The following is a 16,324-nucleotide window of genomic DNA, read 5'->3' on the forward strand; positions in this document are numbered from 1 at the left end:
CCGATTGAGATAGATACAAACATAAAGCACACATAGCGAATATACCCAACAAAATCTGTAGCTTTGTTTCGCTTTTTGTTCGCCCACTCTTCGGACTCTGTTTTTATTAAGATTTTCCTTCGTATTACTTTCATATAAGATACACATATAAATATATATATAAATGTAAAAAAATACAGATCATTCAAGACCCAAATACGAAAACAACACTTTCGGGATAACAGCGTTTGATACAGGATATATTTTTTTGACAAAAAAATATGTTTAATTTATCGTTAGAAATACCATTGAATTGCAATCATTTCAATTGCTATTTTTTACAAAACTTTTTTTTATCAAGTAAAATTTAGCTAGCGACAAAATATGTAGTGATTCCTTCGGCTATACACCTATACATTCGCCTTTGAGATAATTAATATGAAAAAATATTTTCACAAAAGCAAATGACATTTTTTTAAAGGAAAAAAAAAACAGTCTACGTCAATTCGATATAAAAATATTTTGTAGTGATCGCGTTGCGATGCGTCTAAATTAAACGACACATATGAAGATGTGCGTATACACACACACAGTCTGTGAATAATACTAACAGTTGTTTGTCGCTACGAATGTGCTCTTACTACAAATAAGTCATAAAAGCTATAATATTAAGTAGACACTAACACATGAGAGACACGAGCAAAGGAGATCACAATGAATTTTCTTGGTTGGAGCTTCTAGATGTGTATTAATTTATTATCTGATCAATTGTTTGTAAGTTTCCGTTGACTGCATATTATTTGTTTGAGTGATCTTAATAGAAATTCATTTTACGCTGAAAAACTGATTCATTTTTTTATGCGTCACTGCATGAGAAAAGTGGTATTCTATTTAGAAACATGACCATTAAAATGCAACAAATGTCACAAATGCTCGGTAAATGAATTGACTTTGAATTTTTGTTTGTTTTTTTTTTTCCTAATTGTCACTCAGTTAAACCTCGAATTTCAAATGGTGGTTGTATACAACTTTTATTTATAGTGTAGTTTTGTATTGTCGTCGATATTTTGCCACTTGACCGTCGGACAAGAATTAATTGAAAAATGTTCAAAATAAAATCTAAACGAACAGTATAGTCGAAAAACGCTTTACTTCTGCCAAACTTCATTCGGCGTATTTCACTGACGATAAACAATACACCTAATACGATACTACGAAATGAATGATTTGATAAGATTATCACTTATAATTGGTTTAGTTTTAGTATGGAGAGCGGTTTAAAATGAAAATTTAATGAAACATTGACATTTCTGCGAAAAATAGACTCCGCAATAGAAAAGAGGATACAGAAGATCCTTCTTGTTTAAATTAATTTGAGTTCTAATTAAAATGAACTTATTTACTTACCATTATTATCAGTTGGTTCTTTATTATCATCAGCTCCTTTTCGATGACCACTTTTATTCGAGGGCACTAATTTCAACACCGACGCCGGAACGATTCCTTCAATTGTTCCGCTACCATCGGCTGCACTTCCGCTGTGTATGTTCAAACGAACCAAGCAAAATTCGGGAGCACCATTGCAAACAGTTTCAATAATTTCGACTTGCTGTCCTTTTGTCACAGATACTTCATTTGTTCCTGGTGTTGCGGTATAGTCGGTTAAAACCCATGTCATTTCCACATTGCCTCCAGCCTATAAATGTTCGATTGTAAAATAAAATGAATTTTAATTTATTGGAATGGTTGAAAATTGTACACAATATCATTCACCAATATTTTCAATAATCGATTTGTTATTATCAAAGTTTATATTCCAATCATTTTAATTCATATGAAGAAAAAAAAGAAAAACAAAACAAATTCAATCTTTATAAAAATTGAAGATAGTTGTAAATTGACCTGATTTTGATAATTGGTGGACGGTTGACGAAAAAAGCGAAATGAGCCTGGCGAATCAATGGTGTGTTGACGAGACAGAGCTGCACGTGGACTAGATACGCTATTTTGACGAAACCAAGGCAATGAAATTTTTCGTCGACTTTTTTGTGATTTCGTTGGCAATAAGCCTTGTGGTGCTGATGGCGGTAGTGGTGGCGTACTGCTATTATTATTACTCATTTTTGTTGGTGCTTTTATTTTACAATACTATATCGTTCGAATCAATATCGATATTGTTTTGAATTGTTAAACGATTATTTGATAAGATCTCATCATTGCATATTATTCATTAAGTTAGTTAATATCTCAAATTGATTACGTGTAATGATATGATTACGTTATTAAAAATGATTTCATTTTTTGTACTGTGGTTTGGCTTTGCTTTGGCTAAGATGGAGATATTGAATGTATTTTAACCATTTTTTGTTTGTACTTTTTGTAGATCAGTTGGAATCGTGTTAATTTTCGACTTCCTTCGAATTAAATGGTTATTAGTTTAGTGGACGTGCTCATTGTTTCACTCGCCGTATTTCCTAGATTTGAAAAATTAATATTATCTTCACAATCGTGTGAATGTTTTTTTTTCTTCTTGTTGTCGTTGTTCATGTTAATATTTTGACCAAATCGATAAAATAATGCATTTGGGTAGTTCGGACGCGTTTCGTAATGGAAATTCGCTTAAATTTTTTATTTTCACGCTGGATGTCGAAACGAGGCGTACTATGTACGATATGAATATCGATCATGAAAAATAGCACGGTGATGTAATCGATACGAAAAACTCAAAATCCAATACTAAATAAATGGATCCGTTAAGCTATTTTCCAAATAGGCAATTATAATATTAAAGTTTATTTCTCATTTTTAATGGAAAACATCGACAGTGTTTTCTTCAAAGCTTTTAGCGTTTTATAATGAATTTAGTATATACCATAATTTTTTTTTTCTATTACCAGAGCTTATATAATTTTGTTTTTAATTAAATTTCTTTCGAACGTGTAAGATTCAATTATTGCTGCCATTTGTGTGTGTGTGGTAATATTTTTTGATGAACCTTTTGACAATAGAATTTCTTACGACCATAATGTTCTATTATTTTTTTTGTTTGTTCAATATTCTCATCACATTTTACTTTGAACTAAACGAACATTTATGAGAAGAAAGAAAAAAATAATTTGCTCCCTGGCCATTGGTGTTCATTTGCACATTGTATATATATGCTATATTGTGGATACATTTTTGTGCTCTTCACCATTGTCGATATTGAAATTCAATGACTACGTATTATAAAAAGTGGCAGTAGCCGGACAGCTGCACATTGGCTATATGTTAGCCGCTCCCGATACACTAAAATCAAAATATACGTGCCCATGGAACTAGAACTTTATATATCAAATTCATTGAACCGGAATAATACTAATAAACCCAATAAACTGGACATGAAGACTACCATTTTTATCGAGCTCGATGCTCTGGGTACACCAATGCCAAGCACAAGAGATAAGAAAAGAATAAAGAACTAATTCTGTATAAATAAAAAGAGCATTTTCTTGCCACTGATCTAATTTATAGAGCAGATAATAATGGGAAGGTTTTTTTTCGTGTGTACTTCTACTTCACTTCTTCCACTCGATACATTGTTACTTGTATTGTCGAAAATATAATATAAAATGCTTGTAATATTTATAATTATTATGAAGAATTGGATTATAATGTTGATTTGAATATTTACGCTCCTAAATCTATGGATTTTTTTTTCACTTTTGTCATTTCCACTTTACATTTGACGAATTATGACAACGATCAAAATCCAATATTTTCATTGAATTTATTCACATTTTACACCATTGATTTGTAATTGATTGGTATGGTGAAGTTGTGATCGAGAAATTTCGTGAATTTATTGGGTCTTATTCAAAAGGTTCCGATTATTAATAGGAAAATCGGTTTGTAGTTATAAAAATATTTCTACGTAATAAGATTTAACTTTTGCGTGCGTTCCGAACCTTCCACATTTGCATTCTAGTTGAGTGTCTGCATCTTGACAGTCGCTCACTAAATTTATTTTTATTGTCATTGGTCCAAATATTCAACTGTTCAAAACAGCTTCACTTATACGTTTGAAATATACATACATCTATACATGCATACATGTCATATATATGTTATTTCACAGATTGGAAAAATTGGTAATGTCGATGAATGAATAAGTGATATTATGCGAAATTCGATATCTGCATCAACTAAAAGGAATTCGTGAAGTCAATATATTTAAGAGTACATTAAAATATTTATATATGTACGGAATGCACAGTAATATAATCAAAACTTTTTGTGTTTTGAGTAGTTCGACGTGGTTTCTGTTTATCAATCTAGAGTTTTTTCTTATTTTTTTTCAACACTTGATATACTCTCACACTGTATTCAAACAATAGCTAAATTCTAATTCACATTAAAACATGTTTTTCTTTTTCATTGATTAAAATAAATCACAAATGAGTTCCATTTGACCATGAAACACTCGAAAAAAATCACTTAAATGTCATTTTATACGAATTCATCGAGCGATTATTGCATTTGCATTGTATTTAGCATGTGATGAAGTTTTTCTCGCCCGGAATGGGACATGATTCATTGTGAACTTGTGCCTCGATACATATCTCACTGTGCGCTGTTAACCAGAATTTGATTTTTGTGCACCACCAAGGTGTGTGCATTTCGAGTTTCTTCATCGACTTGACCATATTAAATGTTGTGTGTGTTTATATATATATATGCAAATAATTAAATGAACCAAAAATGTTGTTGATAAAAATCAAAATAAAACGAAATGAAATTATAGTTGCTGCGTTTTTTTCGCTGTGTATTTGCTACACGACAAAAAAAAATAGCTTTCGTACGGATTCAGAACAGTGACTGTTCAAAGGGAGATAAAATACATATTTCCTTCCCTTTGTGCATCAATTTCTTCGGTCCTGTGTTAGTCCTTTTTGTATAAATATACATTGGTTATATAACACACATTGAGATATAAGTATCGTCGCGTTGCGTGTACAATTTTTATGAGCACAACACCCAAAGTCTTTGGAAGTGGTGTATACACATTTTTGAACACAGGTCATATGAGGACTCACTCACACATTGACAATGTCAAACGGATGATCAGAGCAAAGTAGATGCTGTTATTGTTTTTGTTGTGTTTCATTGTGATGGTTGTTGTTATTGTTGTTGATGTTGCTGCTGTTGCTACTGCTGATACATTGGCCATGGTAATTACATTGGTAGCAGTAGCACACAGACAGTGTGTCGATAAAAAAAAACCGAAAACCACATGAAGTAACGGCACACGCAACATCGAAATAAGCCCAATAGTTTACTGTGCTTTTCAATGCAATGGTGGGTTTAACTATTTTCGAAGAAAAAACAATGACATAATGCGAAGTATACATTGCAAACACAATAACTTGTGATAGAAAGGTGTCATTGCGTTTGAATTCAACATTAAACTTCGATGAGAACATATTCGTTTATTGGAGTTTCAATACTGAATACGGTTAGTCTCTGTTATTGTTATTACAGAAACCGAAATGAAAACGGGAAAAAGGTTGACGGGCAGAAATCATGCCTCGGATGCAAATGACAATGGTGTTGGGTTTTATTGTAATTGAAAAGTGTTGATTTGTAATTTTTCATCATGCTATTGTCATAAAATGACGAGGTTTTTACAATCCAAATCCGAAGAATGATTTTAAAAATAAAGTTTGGCAGTTGGTTGTATATGTGTACATTGTTGGAGAAGAAAAAAAATGTGTTCTATATATGTACATATTGGAAAATATTGAGAGTAATCGCGCTTGCGCCATTCTATGACGTTTATTCCATATCTTGTAATCCATGATGTGTATTTGTATGAATTCGTTTATCTTCTGAAAAATATAGAAAATTCCCAACACAAATACATTGTCAAATAAAGCGATTTGTTGGAAAATAGATGCAAAGTTTTCCGAATACGAATTGATTTTTTTATTTTTGTACTAACAATGAATGCATGCCTATTGGCAGTTTTTGGCATTTTAACTTTTTTTTTTTCAGCGAGATTTAATTTATCGATCTCTTGTGCAAAAGTACACATGGTTAATCGATTTTAAATTGAAAATATTGGTGGTTGTTTGAGTTTGTAAAGAAGAAAAAAAAACTCACCTTATCACTGTCAGTTGTGTTTCCAGAGCCAAAGCTGGCTAGTGAACTTCCATCGTGATCATTTTCGCACAGAGTATCTTCTAAATCTTTCGATGAGCGTTGTGATGCGGCAGTCGCTTTACTTGATTTGGCCGGTGATTTTGGCAATGTCAATGACGCACCCGAGAAGTACGTCTCTTGAATCACTTCGCGTAATTTCTTCACCCAAATTTGTTTCGTTTCTAAATTGTTGGCCTTCAAAACAATGCGATAATCGGATACCATAGGCGCGCGACCAGTCCAAACGGCAAATTTACATTCGTCACCTTCAATATGCTCGGTGACACCAAGCTCCGATGTCATCACTTTATGCTTGAAATGATATTTATTGATTCCATTCGAGTCTTTGACCTCTTTGGCAAACAATAAATATAATTCAAATAGAAATACACGACGCTCACGTCCCTTGCGAATTAGCTGTTTATTTTCCATGACCAAAAATGAATCTTGCAATACAACTTCTCCCAAATTATCAATAGGTATATCACATTGCTCCAGATTTGAAAGGTGCATCGCATCATTTGCCTTTTTCGGCACATTCAACATCACCTCCAAGCCATCCTGCAAATGAATACACGAAATAATGAGAAGAAATTCTCTTGACAAGCACTGAAAATGAATGGATGGTTACTTACGCGAATTTCTCCTTGGCCTTCGTCACAGCATGATTGTAGATCTTTTAAAAGTAGCTGATATTTGGTAATTCGTTGAACTGGTTTTATCAAGTACGCGGCCAACGGGTGTTCAACTTTATGCTTTCGTTGAAGATCTTCAAAATAGGTGCCACTGTGTTGCACCATTAAAGTGTTCGATTGTGGTTTATTTTTGCAATATTTTACATACATATCAAATTTAGATGCCCATGTGACAAAACAATGTCCAACATCTTCCGGCATCGTTTCATATTTTTCCAATTCGCGTAAAAATATTTTCTGATGAAATTCATAAATTTCTTCAATATTTGCGAATAGCGTATCTTCTTTGCCCACTAAAGCGACAGGAACATTTGGCCCATTTCGCATTTCATGCAAGAAACATCGAATGCATGTTTCCAAGTCTTTAACATAAGTACGTTCGGTTTGTAAGAGTTCTGCCATGATGAATTCCTTGCGACGGGCCGATTTACGTTTTTCTTCATTTAGCTCCTTTGATGCGGCCGTTGCATTAAGCTTTGCTTCGAGCGATGGGTCCGAATGTCGATCGCCAGCAGTGCCAGCCGACGATAGCGATGACGTTGATGTCGTTTCATCTTGTGCGACTGGCAATCCCAATGATCTCTCCAATTGTTCACGATATGAATCCATGCGATTGCTGAAATCTTTGTATCGATTATCGACGGCTGCAACCCATGATTTTATTGCATTTGCGTGTGCATGACCTTTCTCAACTAAACTATCGGCCAATTGTATCAAAAGTTTAACTCGTTCGCGTGTCTCTTTGGCAGTGCCCTTGAATTCATTATGCTCACGTAGTAAACTCTCAGTTTCGTCACGACTTTTGCCAATAGCATTGGTGCGGGACGATAAATATGCTTCGCCTGTATTATGGATCCATTCAATAGCTTGTTTTGCCGAACGTTCAAATAAAACGAATTGTTGGCATTGATCCAAACGTTTTTTGCGTGCTGTCCAATATTCTAGAACCTGATTTTCCTGTGCCAATAACTTATCGAGAATGGACTTAACACGAGCTTCGCAGCTGCCGTGCTGATGGTATTCGTAATATTGTAGCGATCGTGTTGTGTATTTAAGAAATGTTTCAGCCGTTCGACGGGCCAATGTACATGCCTTCAAAAAGGCCTCCTTTTGCTCTTGATGCTTTGTTATAAGTTGTACAATGGTTTGTGGCTTATTTGGGTCTCCACCACCGCCGCACCAATCCTCGTCACGGCGATACTCTCGGTCCAAACTGTCCAAAACACTGCACACTTGTTCGGCAGTTTTATAAAAATTCATTGATGCCGTCACCAATTTGTGTCGTTCCTCGGCGCATGTCACCAATTGTTGCCATTTCTTAGTTACCTCTTCGGCAATGTCCCGAATACTTTGTGGATCATAGTGATTTGCATTAATTAAAGCATCGGCACGATATTTTACTTGAACGGCTGACGTATGTGTTTTCTCAACAGCCACTTGAAATTGTTCGTGCTCTTTGCGCAATTGTTCTGCTTCTTGTAGCGAATTTGGCGTACTGAAGCTTGCAATAAGCATTGCTTCACCGTTTCGAATCCAAGATATCACTTGGTTTGCATCATTTTGAAATTGACACAATTGAACCGCTTGTTCGAGCTTAACCTTTTTAACTTCGGCCAATTCTTCTAAATCAAGTTCACGATCATTGAGAAATTCGAGCAATTGTTGAATACGTGTTTGAGCATTTTGTGTAACATCGGCCATTGCAATGAAACCAGCTCCTTCGAATAATGATACCAAGTCTTGGCCCTGTTGTACAACTTCATAGGTAGTGTTTTGCATCTGGGTGACTGATTCATTATGGAGCCGTAAAAATTGTTCGGCTTTTGCATAGTCGCGTGATAGTTCCGTATGACGAAGCTCTTCAGCCCACATTTCTAGTTGCGATGATACTTCAAGTGCATCTCGTTCAAAATATCGCAGTCGTAAATAGTAGTCCAATCGGTATTTTCGTGCCGTCCACAATTCGTCTAATTCGATTTTTTGCTTTGATAGATTTTCAATTGCAATTTCAAGGGCTTGAATTGAACCGGTTGAGTCCAAATCGCCCATTGAACGAATCTCTTGAAGTAAATTCTCCCCTTGAGCAATTGTTTGTAAGCATCCATTTAAGGTACTGTCTTGTTGGTCTTGACATTGCTGCAATAATCGTTCAGTACCCTCCAAATTCTCTTGTGACAACAATGTGTCATCCGAATTTATTTCTTGTCGCAATTGAGCCACCCAATTTGATACTTCCTTTTCATGCGTATAAAATAGTACGGCCATATCCAAACGTCGTCGACGTTGCTCAACACGATTCGCAAACGAAGCAACGTGTAACTCTAACTCACGCGCAACTGAAAATATTTCGTTTGCATCTACTTCGCCAGAGCGTGCCAAATCTTCAGCAGCTGATAGTAGTTTGTCGGCGTTGCTATATGTATTTTGTGCCACATTTTCAAAGTGTTCGTGACTCTTTTGGTAAACGCGTGCCTTCTGTAAATTTTTACCAATGCCAGTATTTTTTCTCAAAAACACTTCACCATGATTTTCTAGCCAGTCCAACACTTGTTTTACATCTTCTTGGAACAATCGAAGCGCCAACGTTTGATGCAAACGCACCTTTTCAGCATGCCATTTGTTTTCGAGCGAACGATGATGTCCAAGAATTTCATGAATCACAGCCAATACATGCGAGGCACCTTCGCTGTAATCAGCAGCTGGATTAGCTCGTTCCTTACGATTTACACCGTTATCCTGCGGAAAGATGAAAATGATCGATTATTTATTTGGTAACGTTTAAATAAAGTGCAATGCATTACATGTTTTCGATGATCTGGAACTCCTGGAGGTGGAGGTTGATTACATACTCGTACTAAATGGTCCAACTGATAAAGAAGTTTTTTGCTTGTCGAATGAACCTGTAAAATTAATTAAAATTTCAAATGAAGTGAGCGTATAATTCACGAACATTTCCAAATTTGAACGAACTATAACTAATTAATTAATTTGAATTTCATGCATTAATTTTTTAGATGTTATATAATTTGAAGGTCCCAAAATTTTAAAAATCCATCCCCATAGTAATAGAAAGATATGCAATGTGAATAATGATTTTTTTTTGGATCGATTGAAATATGTACATAAATCAGAAATATCATTCCCGACACGCATGATCGTACACTGGGTTTTTATTCATTCATCATAGTGCTGTTTGCTATCCGAGGTGTACAATACAATGCAATCAACGATTACAAAACCACAAAAAGCAACTAGAAAAGTTTGTGTTTACCCACTTACAAACAAAATAACCAGTGCCAAATGGAATGGGAGTGCAAGTGTACCAATTGCTCAAAAAAAAATCCGCATTAGATTGAACCACATTCACATCTCAAGCGAAACCGATTGGAAAAGAGCTGCTGGAGACTAAAATGGTGTCAACAACTTGCAAAGTATTCTATTTATTTATAACAAAATGCTTCAGTACGAATGTACGTTGCGTTCATTTCCAGTTTTTCTATTTTCAATTACAATACTCGCACAAGCCGATGAAAATTATAAGGAGATGAAAAGATAATGATGTGGTCAAGTTTTAGCTTTTGTTTTCTCAACACAAAACAACTGTGGATCCACGTAAATGAATGGACAATTTTGCGGAAAATGCATCGAACTAGATTTTTCATTATTTCAACTTGTTTTTGTTATAACCAAACATATGAATAAATAATATTTGATGCAAAATGCGGACAAAAGCAATATTTGGGATTTTTTTTCTCACTTAATAACTTTCCCATCAAATTAATTTGAAATCCAATTTGTATACTATTTATATTAGGACAGGAGTGCATTTCATGGAAACGTGTTTTCACACTTAACGTAAATTTGCATCAAATTAGAATTTTCCTCTGTATAGACCAAAACCCATATTTGAAATGAGATTTTTTTTAAAGAAAAGAAAAAGTAGCCAAAAGAACATTTGTGAAAGAAACACATATACACTGTTATTTTATTCGGATTTCATAATAAGTTTTTGGAATTTTTTTTAGCACAAAAAAAAAATTATATCAAGTTTTGTTCCCACTTGAAATATTTCTCTTTTTTTTTTTTGCATTCAAGCTGACCGAAAATTTAAACGAAATAACTGTAGTCACAGTGGATACATATCGAGTAACAAAATTATCGTCATTGTGCTCATTTGAATCGTCGATAAAATGGGAAACGTATGAAGATAAAATATCGATATTTTACGTGTCAAGGATGCAAGCAATTGCCCAATGAAAAAAGTCGAAAACATCGACCTCGTTTCCAGCTAAAATTTCTGGCAAAATGTGCACCATAAAGTTTCGTTTATTTATTGATTCATTTTTGTCAATGTGAACAATGAAAAATTGATAACTTGTTTTATTATTTACAAACCATGCGGTTTGGTCTAATGGACAAAAAATTGCATTGCTAATTTCGAAGATCCGTTCCACAGATTTGAATATTTTTCATTGAATTTTCCGTGTATTGTCATATTGGAAAAATTGTAAATTTGTGATGGTTGATATAAATTGAAATTGCCATCGATTTTTGAATCAACAACCAACACAAGGAATTTTCATCAAATAAAAAAAATATTCCAAATTTTTAATATGAAATCCTTTCTATTTTACAGAGTACAAAAGAGCCCATCAACATTTAAACTAGGAAAATAATCAAGAATTTATCTTCAAGCTGTACATTTGATTCGTCGTCGTTTTCTGTTTCCTGGTGTGAAGTGTCTTTTGGTTCAATTGATATATTCTTTGAAAATCCGTGAAATACTTGTAACATCGATGCTAAGCCTTTTAGCAACGTTTGATAAGCATTATAAACCTAAAAGCGAAATTTCACAATGCAAATTAAAAACAAAATCAAAATAAAAATTCAAATCGAAAAATTTAAAAACAAAAACGCATTTGATTTGATTGATTCGATAGAGATTTAGTTAAAAAAAAAATTGAAGAAAAGTACCATTCTCGAAAAATGTTTGTTTCATTTGCATCAACGTTAAATAATGTATCCTTACCTCGGTGTATGCTTGACACATTGCTTCATATAATGATTGATGTGTTCGTATTGCAGTTTCTAAGCTTTGTATTTCTGAGGGTGGTGGTTGGGTTGCTTCACATGCCGCTGCCCATGACGCAACACTATCACAATACTGTTCGGCTTTATGATGAAACAATACACTTAAACCCAACACTGATGTCCGTTCATCAAGCCCGGCTGCGAATTCTTTCCATGTTAGATCCAATCGGCTTGCAACCGTTCGAATATGTTGGCCGGCATAGTGGTTACCTAATTTATTTCAAAATTAAATGAAAAACACTCTATCTCAAATACACATTTCTTGGCGAAAAAACAAACACAAAAAAATAAAATACGAAATGTACCTTCTATTAAACGGCCGGCAACAGCAAGTATGCGATTTATGTTAACTCCAACATTCATTGAGGCCATTGTAAATTTCTGGTGTTCGTCTTGTAAGCTTTTTGCCTTTGAATAATTATGACCGATTTCAACGTATTTCTCTTGAAATGTATCACGATTGTGTAGAATCCAATCGAACATTTTCTCGCAGTCCTGTTCGAATAGTCGTAATTGGAAGCATTGATCCAATCGTATCTTTTTATAATCCCATACAGTCAACAGGTGCGATTTACCCTTATGCACTGAATCTAATTGCTGCAGTACTTGTTGAAATATTGCTGCCATATCTGGATTGCTTGGAACTTGGGCATGATTCTTTTGTGACGAATGTGATGCATGATGGTCCGGTCGATTTGAATCGGTACTTAATTTGGCCAACAATTTTTGACCTTGTAAATCCAATTCTTCAATCGGTAATTTATCGATTTTCTTTTGCATTTCGCCATGCTGTTGGATGCCATGCTTTGCACCAGCTACATCCTCGGCAAAATCACTGCGCGATAAATCTTCTTGTAAATCTTCGATGCGATCAAGCATATCGCCAATTGGCCAGAGAAACTCTTCGAGTGACATTCGAATTTCAATCCATTGATTATGGTCGTATGGAAGTGTACCGTCAAACTCTGTTGTCAGTTGATTTACATCAATTAATTTATGTAGACCTTCAAGCGATATGGTATTCGTTTCGAATTTATATTTGTGACTAGAAATCGATGCTCGTTGCTTTTGCCAGAAATTGTCTGGCTTGATGATCACAACACTATGTACAACGGAACAAAAATGTTCCTGTAATATTTTCAATATCGCTTTGACGGTGCTCATGTTATTACTGTTGCCACGCATATCAATCAAAATTGTAAATCGAAGCGCTTTCGCTGTTTCACTATTGAAATATACGGAATATTTAGATTTTTGTTTTGTTTCTTTTTTGTTTGTTTGTTCAACAAGTGAACGGAACAATTGAGCAAAACATTTTAAATTTAAAATAAACATTTTCGCATTCATACCTGGGCAATGTGAATAAATAAGAGAGCAAACGACGAATATCATCTGGTTTGGCTCGATCACGTCTTGGTGTTGCTGGAAAACTAAGTATTGGACCACCTCGTTGATCACGGCCACCTGTTAATAATACAAAGCGTTCCTGCAGCAATTGCAGCAAATCAGCTGCTCTTAGGCCATCCATTCTGCGAATTAAATGAATTTTTTTACGAATTTTATCAATAAAAGTCCACTTGAAACGCGTTGAAAACACTTTTGTGATAAAAATCTATATTCATACTGGTTTAAAACGGTCAAGACCATATTGAAAATCATGTTTACGGAAAGTAATTGAAAAAAATGTCCGTTCTCGATTAAAATGGGTTTTAAAAACTGCAATGCACTCATGAAGTGCCAGAAAATAATGTGAATTTTTTTTCTACAGAAATTACAGATCGTATGTATCCGATATTAAATTGTGCATCAACTTTTCTAATAATGCGAAAATAGTGTATGTGGAAGTTAACTGTTGTTTATCAGCATCGTCTATAACAAGTGTCGGAACAACGAATTTGGTGTTGAATTTTGTGAGATGAGAATGCCGCATGAAACTTACTTGTTTGTGAACGATACGTATATATATTTTGTTATTTCTGTGTATTAAATTGAAACGCAAACGAAAAAAGAAACCCGAACTGTCATTCATAAACAAAAAGAAACACACAACAATATGAATGCTATGTATTTATGCCAGTAATTAAGAAAATATTTACAATGTAAGCACGCAAGAGAAGAAGATGGCTAAATACTCACATGATTTCCTTTGTTTTATTTGTTATTTTATGTGTATGTTTTTTCGGTCCGAATAATCTTTCTCACAATGCACTTTTAGCGGTGTGTTTATTGACTTTTCTCAATTATTTCACGATTTTGTCCATTTTTTCCTCTTAATTTCATAATTACGCATTTGAATTCTACGAAGATGTTTTGCACATTTTAAATATATGTCGTTTGGTAACCAAATAAATTTGCTTTTGGTCTGATGTTCATTTGTTGAATGTTGTACTTTTTCGATATTGAATTATTCAACTCCGGTCATCAATCCCGTAAATATTTATCTTTATTTTTTGATCACATTGTATTTGCACACACACATTTTGTTTTGTACATCAATTTTATTATATAATTGTTCACTTTTAAATAGTCTCTTGCAAAAAAACATTGGTTTAGAATTCGAGTCATCTCAATATCATCATCACTCGAATGCAATCATAAATTTATTTAATATCATTTTTACATCACTATACATTTGATTTTATGTCTGTCATTGAGTATTGTTCGTTTGTGACACCGTCATAATTAATCCTATGTAAAGAGATAAAAATAATTCGATTAAAAATTGATAGAATTTCACATAGATCGTAATTGTTTTAAAGCCGTTACACAAACGCACACCTTAGATCATGCAAGAAAAACCGTACTCTCATTCAACAGTTTTGCGATTCTGTCGATATTATTTATCGAGCTAACCAATAAAACTTATCAAATACGGAGACCAGCTTAAAGGGAATGGTCTACATGTGGTTTGAATTTCATTAACCGATTTGTTTGGTGTGTTCAAAACATTTGGTTTGCGATTATACCAACTGAATTATCAGTCCATTTCATAACAGTTCTCATGTAAATTTATATCAAGCGGAAAGAAATAAATAGACCGAAAATACAAATTAATTGAAGCCGTCATACATTTGATTTGAAGCCTTCTTTTATAACCATCCACCTACTATAATCACTTTCACACCTATACCGTTGTTTACTTTAAATCTTCCGGTTTTCAAATCAAAATTTTTGCAACTTTCTATTTTTAGTTGCCATCCAGTACTTTAAATCCTTGCATTACATCTTCGACTTACTCAATTTTAAATTCAAAACATTCCAACAAATTATTATCTACGTAAACGGTTTAAGCAATATCATTTTCATTTGCAATGAGATTAACGTAAAAAAAAACAACAACAACAACAAAAATACGTATATAGAAAATTGAGTAACATTTAAATGATGTGCTGAGCTATGCCTATGCCTGTGGAGTGAAATTTTTGCCTATGTCGTGATTCAACTTTCAATAACAAAAGAGAAAATTAATAATAAAATGCGAATGCAATTCTGGGAAAAATCAAGGGGATTTCAATAAAAACAATAGCAAATATAATTGCGATGATCTTAAGATGAACGTATGCACGCAAGTGAAATGTATGTAAATAATGTTTGCTTAATTGATTTCACAACACACTTCTCCCTCTCTCTTTCTCTCTCATTTTTTTTTTTCAATTTAAACAAAGGTGATGCGAACTTGTCTGAATGTTGATCATAATTTATAAAAATTTGAATTATAAGTTCAATTGATTTGAATGTAGTTGATGTGGTATTCAATTGTATTAGTTGTCTCAAACAGCCTTGGAATATCGCTTGCTGTGTGTTCAGTTCTGTTTCTTTTCCATTCATTCGAAAGAAGTTTTTTTTTCCACTTATTTGTCTGCTGTATGGTAGAATTTTTGAAGAAATGCTAAATTTTTCACATTTCACTGCCGTTGTTGTTGCTGATACTATATTTTATTTGAAATATTTAAAACAAATTTTCAAGTTCACATCCATTTTGGAATATTTCTGAGTTGATTTTAAAAATTGCAAAAGAAAATCAATAGAAAGAAATTTTGAAGATTTCTTTCATTTGGGATCATATTGGAGCACTCGAAATATCTTTGCATGATTCAATTTGCGATGAATGAGAGGTAGGTAAATACGATTGAATAATTATCTGATGATTAACGTGTTGAATGATGCCGAATGTTACACATAAATGCATTATGGATATGCACCAGCACGATGAAACGTTTCGTCGCTTCAGTTCTTTAATAGAACGTCAAAAAGAACACACAAAGATTGTTTGTTACAAAACGAGCATGGTTTCAAAAAAACAATGTCATCACACAAGATGTATGCATTCTTTTTGCCGTTTATCTAATTCAATGATCTTGATTGTCAGATTGCTTTGT

At 33.7% G+C, this 16,324-nt stretch overlaps 1 protein-coding gene across 8 annotated transcripts in view; it reads right to left on the reverse strand.

Moving 5' to 3' along the window:
• The window catches only part of LOC116340205 (kalirin), a 33,724-nt gene that overhangs the window by 16,194 nt on the left and 1,206 nt on the right, over positions 1-16,324 (reverse strand). For 7 of the 8 annotated variants that reach the window (XM_031766542.1, XM_031766539.1, XM_031766545.1 and 4 more), the window contains exons 2-10: positions 14,082-14,633; positions 13,295-13,474; positions 12,251-13,170; positions 11,884-12,155; positions 11,556-11,690; positions 9,656-9,754; positions 6,795-9,590; positions 6,121-6,720; positions 1,387-1,675 (exon numbers count right to left, since the gene is read on the reverse strand). In XM_031766542.1, the coding sequence (XP_031622402.1) occupies positions 1,387-1,675; positions 6,121-6,720; positions 6,795-9,590; positions 9,656-9,754; positions 11,556-11,690; positions 11,884-12,155; positions 12,251-13,170; positions 13,295-13,473 (5,290 nt within the window). In that variant the 5' untranslated portion in view covers position 13,474; positions 14,082-14,633. The remainder of the gene's footprint in view (positions 1-1,386; positions 1,676-6,120; positions 6,721-6,794; positions 9,591-9,655; positions 9,755-11,555; positions 11,691-11,883; positions 12,156-12,250; positions 13,171-13,294; positions 13,475-14,081; positions 14,634-16,324) is intronic. The other variant, XM_031766543.1, reaches the window with a different exon arrangement.

This window comes from Contarinia nasturtii, unplaced genomic scaffold (assembly GCF_009176525.2).
Source record: "Contarinia nasturtii isolate CC-2019 unplaced genomic scaffold, AAFC_CNas_1.1 Cnas_scaffold_630, whole genome shotgun sequence".
Classification (NCBI taxonomy): domain Eukaryota; kingdom Metazoa; phylum Arthropoda; class Insecta; order Diptera; family Cecidomyiidae; genus Contarinia; species Contarinia nasturtii.